Source organism: Neopelma chrysocephalum, unplaced genomic scaffold, assembly GCF_003984885.1.
Source record: "Neopelma chrysocephalum unplaced genomic scaffold, ASM398488v2 Primary Assembly neopelma1_24, whole genome shotgun sequence".
Taxonomy (NCBI): Eukaryota; Metazoa; Chordata; class Aves; order Passeriformes; family Pipridae; genus Neopelma; species Neopelma chrysocephalum.
Genome location: NW_020897693.1, coordinates 3968687 through 3983580, shown reverse-complemented (window position 1 = coordinate 3983580; position 14894 = coordinate 3968687). Strand labels below are relative to the sequence as shown.

Sequence of the window (14894 nt, the reverse complement as noted above, 5' to 3'; positions counted from 1 at the left end):
CAATTAAGAATTGAGGACAGAAAGCTGTAGCATGGTTTATTATTCCCACTGTTACAGAAAATATTCACAGTATTTAAAGGGTTGACAGCTGAGTCATAGGTGTTTTCAGTGAGAGCAGGGCCTGGGTTAACCCTCAGTCCATGTGACTACCAGCTATTTTGTTCTAGACAGAATACCACATTTCCTTATTTTACAAAAGAAAATAAAAGCAGTTTGTGCTTTCTACTTAATTGTTGAGCCTGGAAACATGAGACTGCTTAATTCATCAATTATCACTGCAGGAACTTTTGCTGGACAAGTTCACGTATCACAATAGAAGTAAAAATACAGTTTTGCTTCAGTAATGCATCATAATAAGATTTTTAGTCAAATATGAGCACAAGAATGAATGTTTTAGCTTTGTTTTAATTAGAAGTCTGAATCACTGCTGCTCTTGAAGAATGTCTGAAGCGGCAATGACAGCTTATTATTTCATCCAGAGGGAATCTGATTCCAGAGGCTGCACAATCATTGTAGCCAATCCATGTGCCACATGGAAAGAACACCTTCAGGTGCATGGGTTACAAGGAGGAAGACCTTTTGATAATTGCAATGAACAGAATAGATCTTAACCAACAAATATTCCTAAAAAAAAGTGTAAAGCTACAAATGTCCTGAGGTGGCTATGGAATTGATTGATTCCTTCTGTGGGAAGAAAAATAGATGTTGCACGCTAATTCTGTTATTTGTAACCTCTAGAGCTCTAGATATGATAATCATAACAATGATAAATAGTCAAATTTGCAAAATGCTGTTACTCACAGCTAATTGGGCTGTACTAGCATAATAAAATTTCTTGTAAGCCCAAGTCAAGTATAGGTCAAGAAAGCATTTTGGAATGGATTAACAGATTTCAAAATACCCGGCTGCATGAGACAGTGCTCAAACATGCACTTCCCTGTGAAAACAAATGTTATTGTATTCGTCTGCAGAGTATCCAAACTTCTGAGAAGAAACAAGCCCATCAGTGAAAAGAAAACTGCTTTGCAATGTAAAGCATTTGTAAATTCTAGGGGGATTCTCTTTCCAAGACACCATGTAAAACAGAATTGCTTGAACCCAGTTAAACTCAACATAACTAATGTTGACCTGAAATACTAAGTATAGAAATGGGCCCAGAGAAGTCTTGGATGAGAGAAGAGGGAGGAGCAAGGCAACGTGAGCAGAGGCTGCTTTTCTGAGTCAGATTCTCTACCAAGAGAAAGCTTGGGCCAAATTCCTCTTCAGTGTAATGTGAAGGTCAGAGGAGACACCACAGGGATTTTAACCCTTTCCCCTAGAGCTGTGAGAGCTTCTTCAGCAACTGGTTTGCTGTTCAAGAAGTCTTGTTTCCATTCTTTTTCTCATTTTCTCAAAAACCAAACTATTTCAGGGTGTTTGTGGATTTTTTTCATTTTGAAATAAAGCCTTGAGACCAAATACATCTCACCGTTATTTTTTGCCTTTTTTTTTAAGGAATAATCTCCTTCCACACTAAATCTCTGATAGTGAAATAACACAATCAATCAGAAACAACCTGGTTTTGCTGATTTGACATTTGAATGAAATATTTGGTTCAAGCAGTGAACTAGAAGAGACAGTTTATTTGTCTATGTTTTCTGCTTTGATCTCTGCGTTTCTCCTCAGCACAACCATTTCTCTAGTCCCAAAACCCAGGCAGGGAATGTTTGCAAGCCGCAGTGCTTTGGCATTCATTTGGACTTGCTGCAAAAGGAAAACATATTTACAATGAAAGAGCAAGGAAACGTCTTTGTTCCTGCCATATGGATGTCTCTATTAGAAGACAAAAGGAGAAACATTACGCAGCATAGAGGCCAGGCTATTCGTAATAAGGCTGATCCTACAGCCACACATGACAACAGCAGATAATCACTGACTTCAAAGAAAGCTGCATCAGATCCCCAGAATGCATATGTTCACTAACAGTAAGTCTTTGGCAAATACTGTCTCTAATCACCATCCGTACTCCCAGATCAGTTCCCTTTATAAGCATTTTTTTCAAGTTTCCCATTCTCTTGAATTCTACGTACCAAACTGCTGAGTTAACACAGGGTATTTATCTACACGACATTTATCTTCAGAAGACCTCACAGACAATTTAATGAGTGGTCCACCGTGGAAAGAAAAGAAAGAAAAATAAAATAAGAATAAAAAAAAAAAGATAAAACAACCAGTGATATTTTTAAAAGTCCCGAGGAATGCAGTGCCTTGAGCTTAAGCATCAATGAGTTTCCTCCAGGGGTTGCAGTTCCTCACTCCGTCAGCCCCACTGAGTCCTGAGGCAGCACACAATGTTCCTCTGCTCAGCCTCTCACACGTGGCAAATGGGAAGCAGAGGCAGACTCAGCAAGCCTGTCTCACGCTGAGAAAGGAGTGAAAAGTAAAGCTGAGGAGGGAAAAAAAAGCAGCAGGCAGATGCTTCTCTATAAATGGCAGAAAGCAGGGAAAGGCATCATTTCTTTCTAGATGGGAGAAACAATTATCAGAGGAATTAAGTGATTCACCAAGGGCTGATTATAACTCCAGCCTTTTGCACTGCCAGGAAGCAAGAAGCAGCAAACAGCAGGTATACAGTAAGGGAAAGGGCTCATCAACTTGTGTTAACTCGGGTGCCTAAATCGGCAGCCAATGTTCACAGAGGAGAAACTGAATCCAGAGGGTGACGCTGAGTGCCCAAGCTAAGAGTCTACCACCCTTCCTCCTGACTACATAGAAAGCCCTGGCCCCTGAGTTGCACAGCTGAGTTAGAATTATCACCTCACAGATGACAAAATGTGTATTTCCTGCATAACAGAGCACGTGCAGAAAATATAGGGCAATTAATGTATTTCATATTATAATAGAGTGGGAGATGAAAGCTTCAGCTGACATCCAAGGAGATAATTGGGAAAAAGCAGCACATACTGCTCCCTAGGCAAGGGGCTGGAAATAGTGGCAATAAATGGATAGAAAAGAGGCCCAGACAAGAAGAATCAAGACTGAAAAACAGACAAGTAGAAACACCCAAGTGAGCAGTCTGTAAGAACCTCTGATGCTTGGGGCAACCTTTTACATTGTTTCTGTAACAACAGACACAAGATGTCACATCAACTCCTTTCCACACATAATCCCTCTGATGGTACCTACAGATCCTTGAACTACCTTTTCTGCCCTCTGCCCATGACCTCTGTTCAGTTGTGCATAAAGCCCAACTCATTTGGTCCACACAAACCCTTGCAGAAGATTAAGATAAAATACCACTGGGCAAGGAGGAAGCAAGCAGAGAGAAGGGTGGTTGGGGAATTCTGCTTTTGCTGTCGTTGAAGAGGAAGGAATGGGAGCAAACCTCTGAGTTCAAGCACTGCATGAAGGAACAGCAGAGCACTGTGCAGACTTACAGCCCTCTGGCATCTCTGGGCACTAAGTCCAAGGAACTGCCCAGTGGTGAGAATCCACGTGGGCCCATTGCCATGTGTGTGCGTTGATCATTCATTTTAGTCATAAAATTACACAAACGTAGATTTGCACCACCAGTGCTGGAGGAAAACCAAGCCACTGGGATGTTTATGAGCATGTTCAGATCAAATGGATGAAAACCACAAAATCTCCACACTCTCATAAAGTATCTGAGCTTAGCTCTTTAGTACATAGATAAGCTCTTTCAACACCAGGGAAGCTGCAACTGTGCATCTCAGCTGAGGAATTTACCTCAGGAATCTGCAGAAAGAGGAACCATTTCGATAACAAAGTACAGCTAAAACACATTATAGCTGCTTTGAAAAGCTATTGCTGAATAGTACTAAGTAACAAGCCATTACCAGCTTATAGGCCTATCACCCAGTGCATCAGCTCAGTACCATGATCTCAGAAAAGGATTAGAGCATCTGTAACATGCAGAGGGACAAGTATAAAACACAATCGACCTTTTGAGTCCAGGTCCATGGATTTTGTAGGCAACAGCCTGTGCTTTCTGAACTTCTCCAGTTCTGCTTTGCCTTGCAATAAGCAGAAGAAACACTGCAGATACTTTCAGCTCCCGGCTATCTCTGCAGGGACTGCAAGAGCTTAGAGCTGTAATCATAATGAAGCATAGGGGAAAAGAATTAGCATGGCTGATAAATTTACCCATTTACCCATTTACCACTCAGTCCAAAGTCATGTGCACAAAAGCATCTGATGAGCAACTGTAAGCACAGTACATCATCAGCAAGCCTAAACTGCCTGCACTTCAGAGGCCTAACCCTGCTGACTTCAACAGTCTCTGAATTTAAAGTAGGATTTGGCAGAGCAGTCTCATGGTTATTTTTCTCTGTTTTACTAGCCTGCAGCACTGACTAGAAAACCATGCAATAAAGCCAACAGAAACTGTCAGCTAGAAAACCAGGCAATAGAGCTGACAGAGACTCTCACAAGACACTGCAGTGGATGGTATAGCGATGAGACAGACTCCACAGAGAAAAACTGAGATCTAAATAGAGCATGAGATGATTATTAAAAATAACTGGAATCCATGTATCCCGATGCAACAACAGAGCAGCAGGCTGATTGTCAACAGGATCAGCGAAAGTATTTGGCTTTTCTTTGACAGGCTCCTATGGATACCATTTGATTTAATGTGCTCTGGCTGCTATTAGCCTACAGTGTCTATAATTAAATTTGCCGCTATTACACTTTCCAAAATCTTACATGCTTTTTAGACTGTGACAGGCAGACTGTGGGTGCAGAAGAAGACAGGAACATACAATTCCATGATCACTGCCTGTACCATCATTTTACATCAATCTTAGCTCTCTCTTTGACTAACAGCTGTCCAGAGACCTGCTGGAATGGGTCTGGCTGAAAACCCAAAATGTTTTCAGAGAAGAACAGCACTGATGGCGTAGTTGCAATCTCTCCAAGTTTGCTTCAGCTTCACAGCAGCCCAGCAATTTCAGTTTCTCCTTGATTTGTACAATGACTTTGATGTGAGATGATGATATGACAGACTATAATGTGCTACAAAAGCATGACAGGCAATAATGTGGCATGTGAAGGTGGGATTTCACTTGAAAGAACAACCTGCTATCTTTCTAACCTTTTCCCACATTTACTGGAAGAACTTTGCAAATGTTCTAATTTGAAAGCATTGTCAAGCTGGAACATCTTCCAACTGGACCTCGGTCATAATTTCTGCAGCTCTTCTCACACAGAGTGAAGGATTCAGTAAAACAGTTAAATCATCCCATTTTGTTACATGACATGCATTATGCCAAATTTACACAAGAATTCAAAACAACTAAGTGGTTTAGGAGAGACAAGGTGCCTTACCACAAGACATAAAGGGAGTGGCGTGCTGTTCTGGACTCCATAGGAAAGGTTAAGACACCGGCATTCTCTCCACACTCAGGACCCTGCTTGTAGGTCCATATCTGCCTATTTTAACTGCTCAGGTACCCACCTGGGTTAGGCTGCCTGATATTCCACTTAATAATGCTGATTTGAGACATATTGCTCTCTGTCTTATGAGTTCTGACACATGGGAAATCACTCAGAGATCCAGACTCCTCTGTTCTCTGAAGAGATTGTATTTGCCCATGTACAACAACAACCTGACCCTCAGTAACTTCAAGGAGAAATGGCTACACCAAAAGAAGGATGTTCTGCTTTGTGAGTACCTGAAACCTGTACAGAAGATGCACAGGATTTTATGATGAAGATATGATTTTACTCAAAAACAAAACAAAACAAAAACCAACCAAGCAAGCAAACAAAAAAACCCCAAACATTTCTAGGCCTACTACCAACCTGACAGGTTTGAGGTTTAATAATAATTTATTTTTCTCTCAACTCTCTGACTGTGAAGAAGGCCCATGTAAACCCAGAACCAGTTGTCCTGTTTTAGTGCAGAAGTAAACAAGAAGCTGATTCTCCCAAACTGAAGTGATACTCAAACTGACAGATGAAAACAGCTAAACATAAATCTATAACTACACTGTTTCACTTTTCTGTCACCTTTAGTGTCAATTGTAACAAGATTCAGTTATTACATATCCCTACAGAAGCGCAGTGATTAAGTTGCTATTGTCAGTCTACCTTCTCTTAAGGTGCAAAAAGTATCTGTCTAGAGAAGTGTCCAGCTATTGAAAGGGCTCAAAGTCTCCTAACCACGACACTGAACAGGTCCAGAGAGCAGACAGGTGCATAAGAACCCCTCCCCAAGAGGGCCAGCTGCCCCCAGGACAGTGAAATGCAGGACATTCCCAACAGGAACCCACCAGCAAGATTCCATTCAGAAATTCATCCTGCTTTTAGAGATTCCATAGCAATGTTTTTGAGGCATTGCTTTACTTTCTAGACTGCTCTAGCTGTCAAAGCAGACACACTAGCTGTCAGCAGATGCTTCTCCTTCAGCTATTTGCCTTCTTTTCTCACTTTTCCCCCCTCTAGACAGACTTCCCACATAATTTAACTTTTATTTAAAGTCAATCTGAAATGATCTGACTCAGTTGACTGACACCTCCACAGATTCCTGAGGAGTGTTCTGACTGGCTTCATCAGTTACTTCTCAACAGACATAAATACAACCCAAGATGGGCTACAAATACAACCCAAGCTCTGCCCCTGTACTTTTACTTCTGAGCTGACAAGAAGTCTGTATCCCCATCAAGAATGTGTGACTGACTCTATCCTCTTCAATGGACCACAGAGAAACCGTGATGTGGCGATAGGGAGAAATGAGAAGATGGAACTGAGTTCCAAGGCAAGGTTTCAAGCTGGTCTCTACCAGTACAGACAGTATAAAAACACTAAGTTCCAAAGGTCTGAGTTCTTTTAGAATTCAACTGTTGAATCCCACCTTTAAGATAAAAACATTTCAACTTTTAACTTTGCATAATAAGCTTCTGGCATTGCCAGAAGAAAGATTTTTTCACAGGAGTCTGTGCCAGTTGCCTGAACGATACACTTTTGACTATCCTCTTGCCCAGGTTATCTGTGCCTCTTTAACAGTCAATCCATCCGCCCAAGTTCACATTCCAGCTGCTCAAGTCTCCTTGAAAAGAGCATTTCCTCAGTGGGTATTTGATGGACTCCAACCTTCGCAGTATATCCTACAATGTCAGTTGAAAACACATCTGCATTTAATGAACAATAAATGTAGACTGTATCAACTGCAAGGTTAAAGGAGGGTTGCATGGCCTAGTGGTCTACACATCACTGGGACCTGCCACCAAGGAGCTCTAGCAAGTTTTGGCACTGACACCTATCATGCATTTGGCACACCACCTAAAGAGCACTCAAAAGAGGTATATTAGCACTGTCTCTCATGTTAGTTAACAGAGTTCTAAGAACTTTTTTTGACCATTGCAATTTAGTGAGCAGGCACCAGTCTTGCATGTAAGCCAGTCAGAATGGAAATCTTACTGGGGCAAGGCCTCTCTGCAGTAATAGATGTGTCTTAAATAAACTCATTGTGACACAAACTATTCTTCCTATTGCACCAATAAGCAACTATGTTCATCAGGAAACAAACAGTCTGATACTCACAGACCTGGGCTATGTGCTGAATAGTCCACCTATGACTTAAAAAACAGCCGAGGCAAAAAACCCTGTTAAGACACAAATCTTTAGGGAGGAAAAGCATTTTAATTGCTTCCATTCTTCCAGGGAAAAAAATGTGTTAAGTAAGGGCCAGGCAGCTATAAGAGGAAATGGCTCTTGCTTGGACAGGGCAAATGGAGTTGTGCAACATTAAATTAAACATTCTCAATCTATGATGCAACACACAGAGCCCAGTTGAGCAGCGGGTTTCCTACACATCTCTGTAGCATCCTCTTGGAGGAAATCTTCAGCTGTTCTACTGTGTCCAGCACTCTGAGGAGTTGGAGAGTAAGAAGGCTTGCCTTTCCAAAGACTTCTTCCACTAACATTTAATTTCTAAATTGAGTGCAATTTCTCTCACAAATTATAATTTACCTAGTTTTACTAGATTTTCTCAAATTAAACTTAATACTATGATTTCACTTTATTCATTCAACTTCTTTTGGTAACAACCATAACAAGTGCTTTCTTCTAGATGTCAGGTGAAAAATGCCTCAGAGACATAAGACCTTAAATAACAGTATTAAACATCTCAACTGCATTTAGGGGAACAGACTGGAAAACTGAAACCGTATGGTGCAGATGGCAGGAAATACTGCTGTCCACAAACACAGCAGAAGCAACTATCTCAGACATCTCTTAATACTATGATAGTTTTTTGAATTCACACAAAGCCAAGCATGGTTTCCCCAACCGGATCCATAAACCCACATCAATTTTGGTCTGATTAAAGGCTCATTCAAAACCACAAGAAGCAAAACAATGTTAAGTTTACTATGACTGCCACATTCCTGTGAGTGCTAGTACAGAAGACGAATGAAGTCCACATGGTTCCTTGCACATGGAATACAGCTCTGATTTATATTAGGAATGTGCATCCCTTTATACATCTGCTGCTTGTGCTGATTAGTGCAGAATGGATCATTATGTTCCGATCCAATACCTGTCTTGAAGGTAACATGCAGGTATTCCATCTGTTAAAGTCCACAACAATATTACAAAATTAAAGAAAGTGTTTGGTTCATGATGTCACTGGATTTCAAAGCACAATCATTTTTGGTTTTAATATACCTTAAAACTCCTTTTATTTTTTTAAGTCAGTAAGATAAACTAGCCACAGCAGTTCATTGCTGCTCTGGTCATTAAAGGAGAAAACAGTGCAAGGGCACCAGGACAAAGAAAAAGGTTTATTGTACATATGCATCACTTGAGAAGGCCATGTATTAAGCAAAAAAACAGTGAATCCAGTCCTAGCAACTATGTGCTTGGAAGCTGCACTAGTCTGAGCTCAGTACCCCGCACACAGTAACTTGTAGATATCTAACATGAAACATGCTTTTCAGAAGATATCCTCTGACAGATAATTCACAACTTATCCACAGCTCTCCTCTGCTTTCCAATCAGGGATAGATGTCCTGCTGAGGAGCACCAGGCAAGGGGACATGCTGACAGACTGGAGAGCTGGGCTTCTGTGCTGCGTGACATCGGCAAACTGAAGGAATGGCTTGGCAGGAACTTCAGGAGGTTTAGGAAAGACAAATCCAGTCCCACAGGGGTCAGAATAACCTTGCAACAGAGGAAGGTCAACCACACCTTGGTCTGTATTGGTCTGCTGTGGCCAGCAAGACATGAAAGTGGTAATTCCCCTCTATTTGGCCCTTGCAAGGCCACACCTGGAGTATTCACAGTACCAGAGAGACATCAACAGACTGCAGATAGGCTAGAGCAAGGCTACTAAGATGGTTGGGAGCTGGAGTGCACAACATAAACAAGAAGAGGCTGAGAGAACTGGGATTGATTAGCCTAGAAAAGTCTGTGGGATAACCCAGCTGCTGTCTTCCCTAGAAGGGGAAGTGGAAAAGGTGGCACCAAACACTGCTCAGAGGTGAAAGGATTAAGGACAACAGTCACAAATGATTACAAAGAGAATTTGGACTGGAAAGAAAGAGAAATCTATTTACAGTGACATCAAGAAAAAATTCTTCAGAGTGGAGGCTAAGCAGTGGAGCAGGCTGCAGAGAGGCAGTGAAACCATCCTGCTATGGTATTTGGAAAACTCAAACAGATATGGCCCTAAGCAACCTGACCTAATATTGAAACTAGCCCTGCTTTAAGCATAGATTGGACCAGCTGACTCCAGAGTCCCTTCAAACCTGAATTTTATGATTCTGTCTCACAGTGCTTAGAACATTACTCAAGATTCACAACTTTCCTTTCTTGTATTTTAGCATTTACTTGCATTACACATTTTAATTCTAAGGGGAAATGACACACTTTATTAAGTTTATTACTACAGCAACAATGTTTTAACTACTTACAAGCTTTTAGGGAGACAGGAGATTTGACAAGGTATAGAAAAAAGACCCACCACCGCCTCTAGAGCAACTGTTTGCAAAGGAAACCCAAGGTACAGTGACAAGTCCTTTGTAGCTTTGAAGCAGATGTAGATCTATAAAACAAACTCACTATTACAGGCACCTGGTTTGCATGAGTACAGAAGTGCTACTTAGAGACTGGGGTCTAGCACTACTGGTATAAATTGCAGATGTGATACATAGAACTACGATAGTTTCTTTAAAGCTGGAGATCAAACCACTTTGGCTTGTCTTTAATCATGCTTGACAGTTTATAAGAATTATACTGATTTGGTATTCCCCCTGCACTGCCTGTATTGAATGAAGTGCTTGGAAAGAGGCTGTTAAAAAGCAGTACAAAACAATGAAGTTCTGTGTTTGTCCACAGATCTGAAATTTTGCATTCTCTTCCCATTGCCCTGCCAAAATGCCCAAATTACAGTCTGCAGGCAGCTGGTTTATAGTTCCCATGAGCTGGAAGAGCCCATTATGATTTTGCTTTACTGAACCCAAGATTTCTTCTCCTTTGAAGAAAGCTTCTTACCAGTCCTGCACATTTTATTTTGATATTTAACAAACCAGGGCAAGGAAAAGAAGCATTACCACCTAACATCTGGCAGCACATTGACAAATCCTGAGAAAATATAAGCACTGTAACTAACACACAATACATTTTCAAGTATGAATTGCGTGGTCTCGCATGGAATACGCTGATGATCATATAAAGATGCTCTCCATAGAGAAAAATTTCTCAGTATCTACAAAAGCTCTCATTTTTACTAACAGATACTGAGCAAGAGCATTCTCTTCTGTTCTGAAAGCACTTTTTTTTTGAATAACGTAGAGGAAGAGTACAGCTGAAAATGGAAAGAATAAATTCCTGTTTTCACTGAGGCTGACAAGCCAGAGAGAGAATTTGGGTACGACAAAGAGCCCCAGGCTGCAATTTGTGGCCACTGTTCTTTGCTGTATCAACTGATATGACCAAGAAGAGTTTTGTTCTATTATCTTTGTTTGCCCTTCAAACATTTGTAAGCACTACTAGAGTGACTTTTTACCAGACTAAACAAGCCCAGCTTGTCAGTGTCTCTTTAGAGGACATGTGCTTTAGAGTCCCTGATTATCTCGGTAGCCCTCCAGTTTTCAGTATATAAAGATGCATTGTCCAAAGTAAAATGAAGTCCCCTTTGTATCTGCTGTAATAATATAACACTGAAATAGTTAAGGACAATGCAGATATTCATCACTTGTGTGGAAAATCTGTGCTCTGAAGGGCTGCCCAATTTTCAGTAATTGTAACAACTTTTTTTTGATGTTAAAAGAATGTATGCATAGTCCATACATTTCCTTCTAAGACCAAAAGAAACATGTTTTTCTTATGAAGCTTAATCAAAACAGTGCGTTTTTGTTGTGTATTTCTGATGGTTGTATAGCTAAAGGAAATTAATTCCTCTTTAACCAGCAACTGGGACTTAGGGAAGACCAGGAACAGTGCTACAAACAACTGCTTTGGGGCAGTCCACACTGGAGTCCTGAAAAGCTCAGGGTGACCACACAAGGCCTCTGAGGTTAATCTCGCTATTGGATAGCTCTGTAAACACCGTCTCAAGTTCAGTTCTATGCGTTTTTACACCACTCAAGGCTTCAAGCCAAGGCCGTGATAAAAAGAATGATTTGGTTCTTGAAAAGCATTGGCAAAAAGCTGACCAAACAGTCTGTTTCCAATAGTACCCAATAAAGTCCGAAAGAATCAAGACTTCCTGCATGCAGACATTACTACTTCCTACATTTGCACTGAAGGATCAAACCCTTTTACCCTCCATTTAATCTCTCTCTACTGACAGCACTGAATGCTCCTGCATGGGGCACATGTTCAACAATACGTGGCCTGCCCACCACCACTTAACATCCCGCTGTGAGCCCGTGTACCGCAGCAGCTTCTTACCTACAATGTCTTCATAGGCATTCTCTTCTAAAGTGCTCTTGGATCCAAATTTATGCTGGCTCTCAGTCCCATTTTCAGTCGGGGAGGGAGGGTACAGGGATTGCAGACTTGAGGCATCCTCAAACTCAAAGGATTTTCTGAAGTTTAAAACAATAAATAATCAGTAACTAGGATGCAAAATTATTCAAACATTTAGATGAGTGTTTGCCAAGAAATATATATAGAATGAAATACAACAACAACAACAACAAAAATCACATATCATGTTTTAAGAGCTAGCTTTTAGAGGATCCTAAGTCCTGTGCTCACAGCAGTCTCTAGTATAGCCACCTGTGACACTTTTATGAGATTGGAAGTATTGTTATCCCCATTATGCAGACAGCGAGAAAATGCCAAGAAAGTATGTGATATTTTTGAAAGTTTACAAAGTTAGCAGCACAGTCCTCAGATTAGAAATTGCTTTGCTCTTGCCAAGGTCCCCAGAAGCATGTGGCCCTCTCTCCTCAAGAAAGACATATCTCTGGAAAGTGTTCCTCCACTGGTTGTTCTGGGAAATGCGGCCCCTAGTTCGACACTGCTCATGTCTTGAACCTTCAGATGTGTTCCTGCACAGAGGTCAGTGTACAGATGCCAGAGGCAGACTCGTGTGGAAGTCGCCCATTTCTCTTGCACACCCTGTGTCAAGCACTATCAGCAAAGGGCAAAGCATTGAGGAAATTAGTGCTCTCTGGGTGGATGAGCAATCTGGGCTGATGGCTCAAGGCAGGAAGGTGAGGACTGGCTGGGTCAGATGAGCCATACAATTTGTCTCTCCCCTAGGTACTTGAAGGAGGGGCAATTCACCACCTACTATCCCAATGCTGTAGAGCAGTTCCAGAGGAAGAAGAGCATGAGTCCTTCCCACTTTCCAGTTTACATAGCATTTGTTCCCTCAGGCAATATCTGTACTGAAGCTGGGAGATCCTTGAATCACAGTGCCAGTTGTACAGGGGCTGGCATTCATTGGACTGATTTACTGCTGAGGATGAAACAGTAATAAAAACAGGCTCAGTTCAGAGCATAAATCCCGTGGTGCTATAAGGCTTGCAGAGACTGTGCTGATGCCCATACTTCACTCACTGAGACCTAAACTAGATTAACAATAAATCATCCAGTCATCAACCCCTGTTCTTCTTCCCAGCTGGAGTTACAGCACACCCATATGGCAGTGAGAGTCTCATGGGACATACTTTGGTCTGTGAATTGGCTCGAGTATCCCTATAGGTAACACAGTGACTAATATGCAGACAAGGCATTTGACAAGAGCATTTCCTATTTGTCTGCTGGAGCAGACTTACAGGTCTGGATCAGGCTGAGGAGCCTCCTCTCTCTCCTTTCCCTAATCTTCAGAATATCCAGGTCCAAGTTATGCACATCAGGTTTGCAGCAGAAACAAATCTGTGCATTCCAGATCCAGACACCTACTCTTCCACACCTACTCACAGGAAGGTTACACACTGAAGACATGCCTGTGTATCAAAGGAGACTTTCTAAAGTAGTTAAATATCCAAGTCCCATAGATTCCAAGGCAACACTATGATGTGGTGACACTGTATAGGATCACAGGAATGGTTTTGTGGACTGACACTAAGCTGTGGTCCATGTGTCCCAAACCTATCCTGTGACACTCCTCTCCTGCACTGTGTGTGTGTCAGAGGATCTGGAACTGCTAGGGAACATCCAGTTCACATCAACTGTTAAACATTCAAATGCTAAGCTACTGTGGGCACCAGATTCTCTGAATACAGACCGTCCCCATGCTAGGAGGCAAACAAAAGACACCTTCCTCCATTTTACTAGAATAACAAATAAAATCAATGGTTTCAATCAAGATATTAGAAGAATAAATACCCACAGTCCATTCTCATGACATTCCAGTGAGTGCAAACCATGTGTGTGTTCAGTCTGAAACACAGAGCTCCAAGTTGTAGACACAATGAATTATGTCTGTTCTCAAAAAGAGAACAGTTTAGATATCGAGATTTCAGTAATTACTGTTAACTAAATACTGTCATTCTTAGATTAATTGTATGGTCTTAAGTTCTTTGTAAATCCTGGAGTTCTCCTTTCTGTAACTAAAGGAAAGACAGTAGCAAAGACAAGATAGTTAAGATTTTATAAAGGATTTCTACTCAGCCTTGAAGACAGCCAGCAAACCTGAGATTTTTGGGAGATTGATTTAAACTTATTTAGATCATGATTAATCAGAGTTGAGTCCAGAGAAATCACTAGACTACTGTAGGGTAAAGCTGTTACAAATGAATGTACACCTACCCTGTAAAATGTCAAACTGATTTGCAAGAATCATCAGGTTCACATGATAACATTGTAAATCCTACAACTCTACTAATCACAATTTAAATTGATAAATAATTCTTTTCTTTTGGGTTTGTATCTCCTAACCCTACCCAGGCCTGAAGCTCCTTTGCTGAACTGTGCTGTTGTCTAACTCTGCTACAACAGGAGGCTGAACCTGCAGAACAGCAGGTACCTCTTCTTGAAAGAAGCTTCAAAACTTCATCTCAAAGATAATTGTGATAAAATACTGTAGTTCTTAGATGATTGCCCCTTAATTTACCAATAAAGGCTATCAGTTATACCAGAACATTTAAAAACTATTGTTTATCTTCTGTACATTGCAAATGCTGTGCTGAACAAAATGAGGTAAGCTTTGCTTCACAAATTCTTGTTAAAAACTAGATTTACTTCCTCTGAAATCATTGCCAGAACTCAAAGATAAGCACTGCTAATCAGAGCTCGACTTTCCACATCCCCCTCTCCCCGCCTTTCTCACAGAAACAAGTCGTCTCTGCAGAGCTGTTCAATCCATTTCAAAAGCAGGAGTGTCTTAAAAGAAAAGGGCAGAATCCAAAGGTTCCCCTTTTCCTCCCTCAGCATACTTCAGGTCAGGTTGTGCTGATATAAACCTTTAATTAATTGAGCCAACATCAAGCACCAGA

General features: G+C 41.1%; 1 protein-coding gene across 6 annotated transcripts in view; it reads right to left on the bottom strand.

Moving 5' to 3' along the window:
- The window catches only part of ST5 (suppression of tumorigenicity 5), a 168520-nt gene that overhangs the window by 52031 nt on the left and 101595 nt on the right, over positions 1–14894 (bottom strand). For all 6 annotated transcript variants that reach the window (XM_027700637.1, XM_027700645.1, XM_027700664.1 and 3 more), the window contains one exon: positions 11896–12032. In XM_027700637.1, the coding sequence (XP_027556438.1) occupies positions 11896–12032 (137 nt within the window). The remainder of the gene's footprint in view (positions 1–11895; positions 12033–14894) is intronic.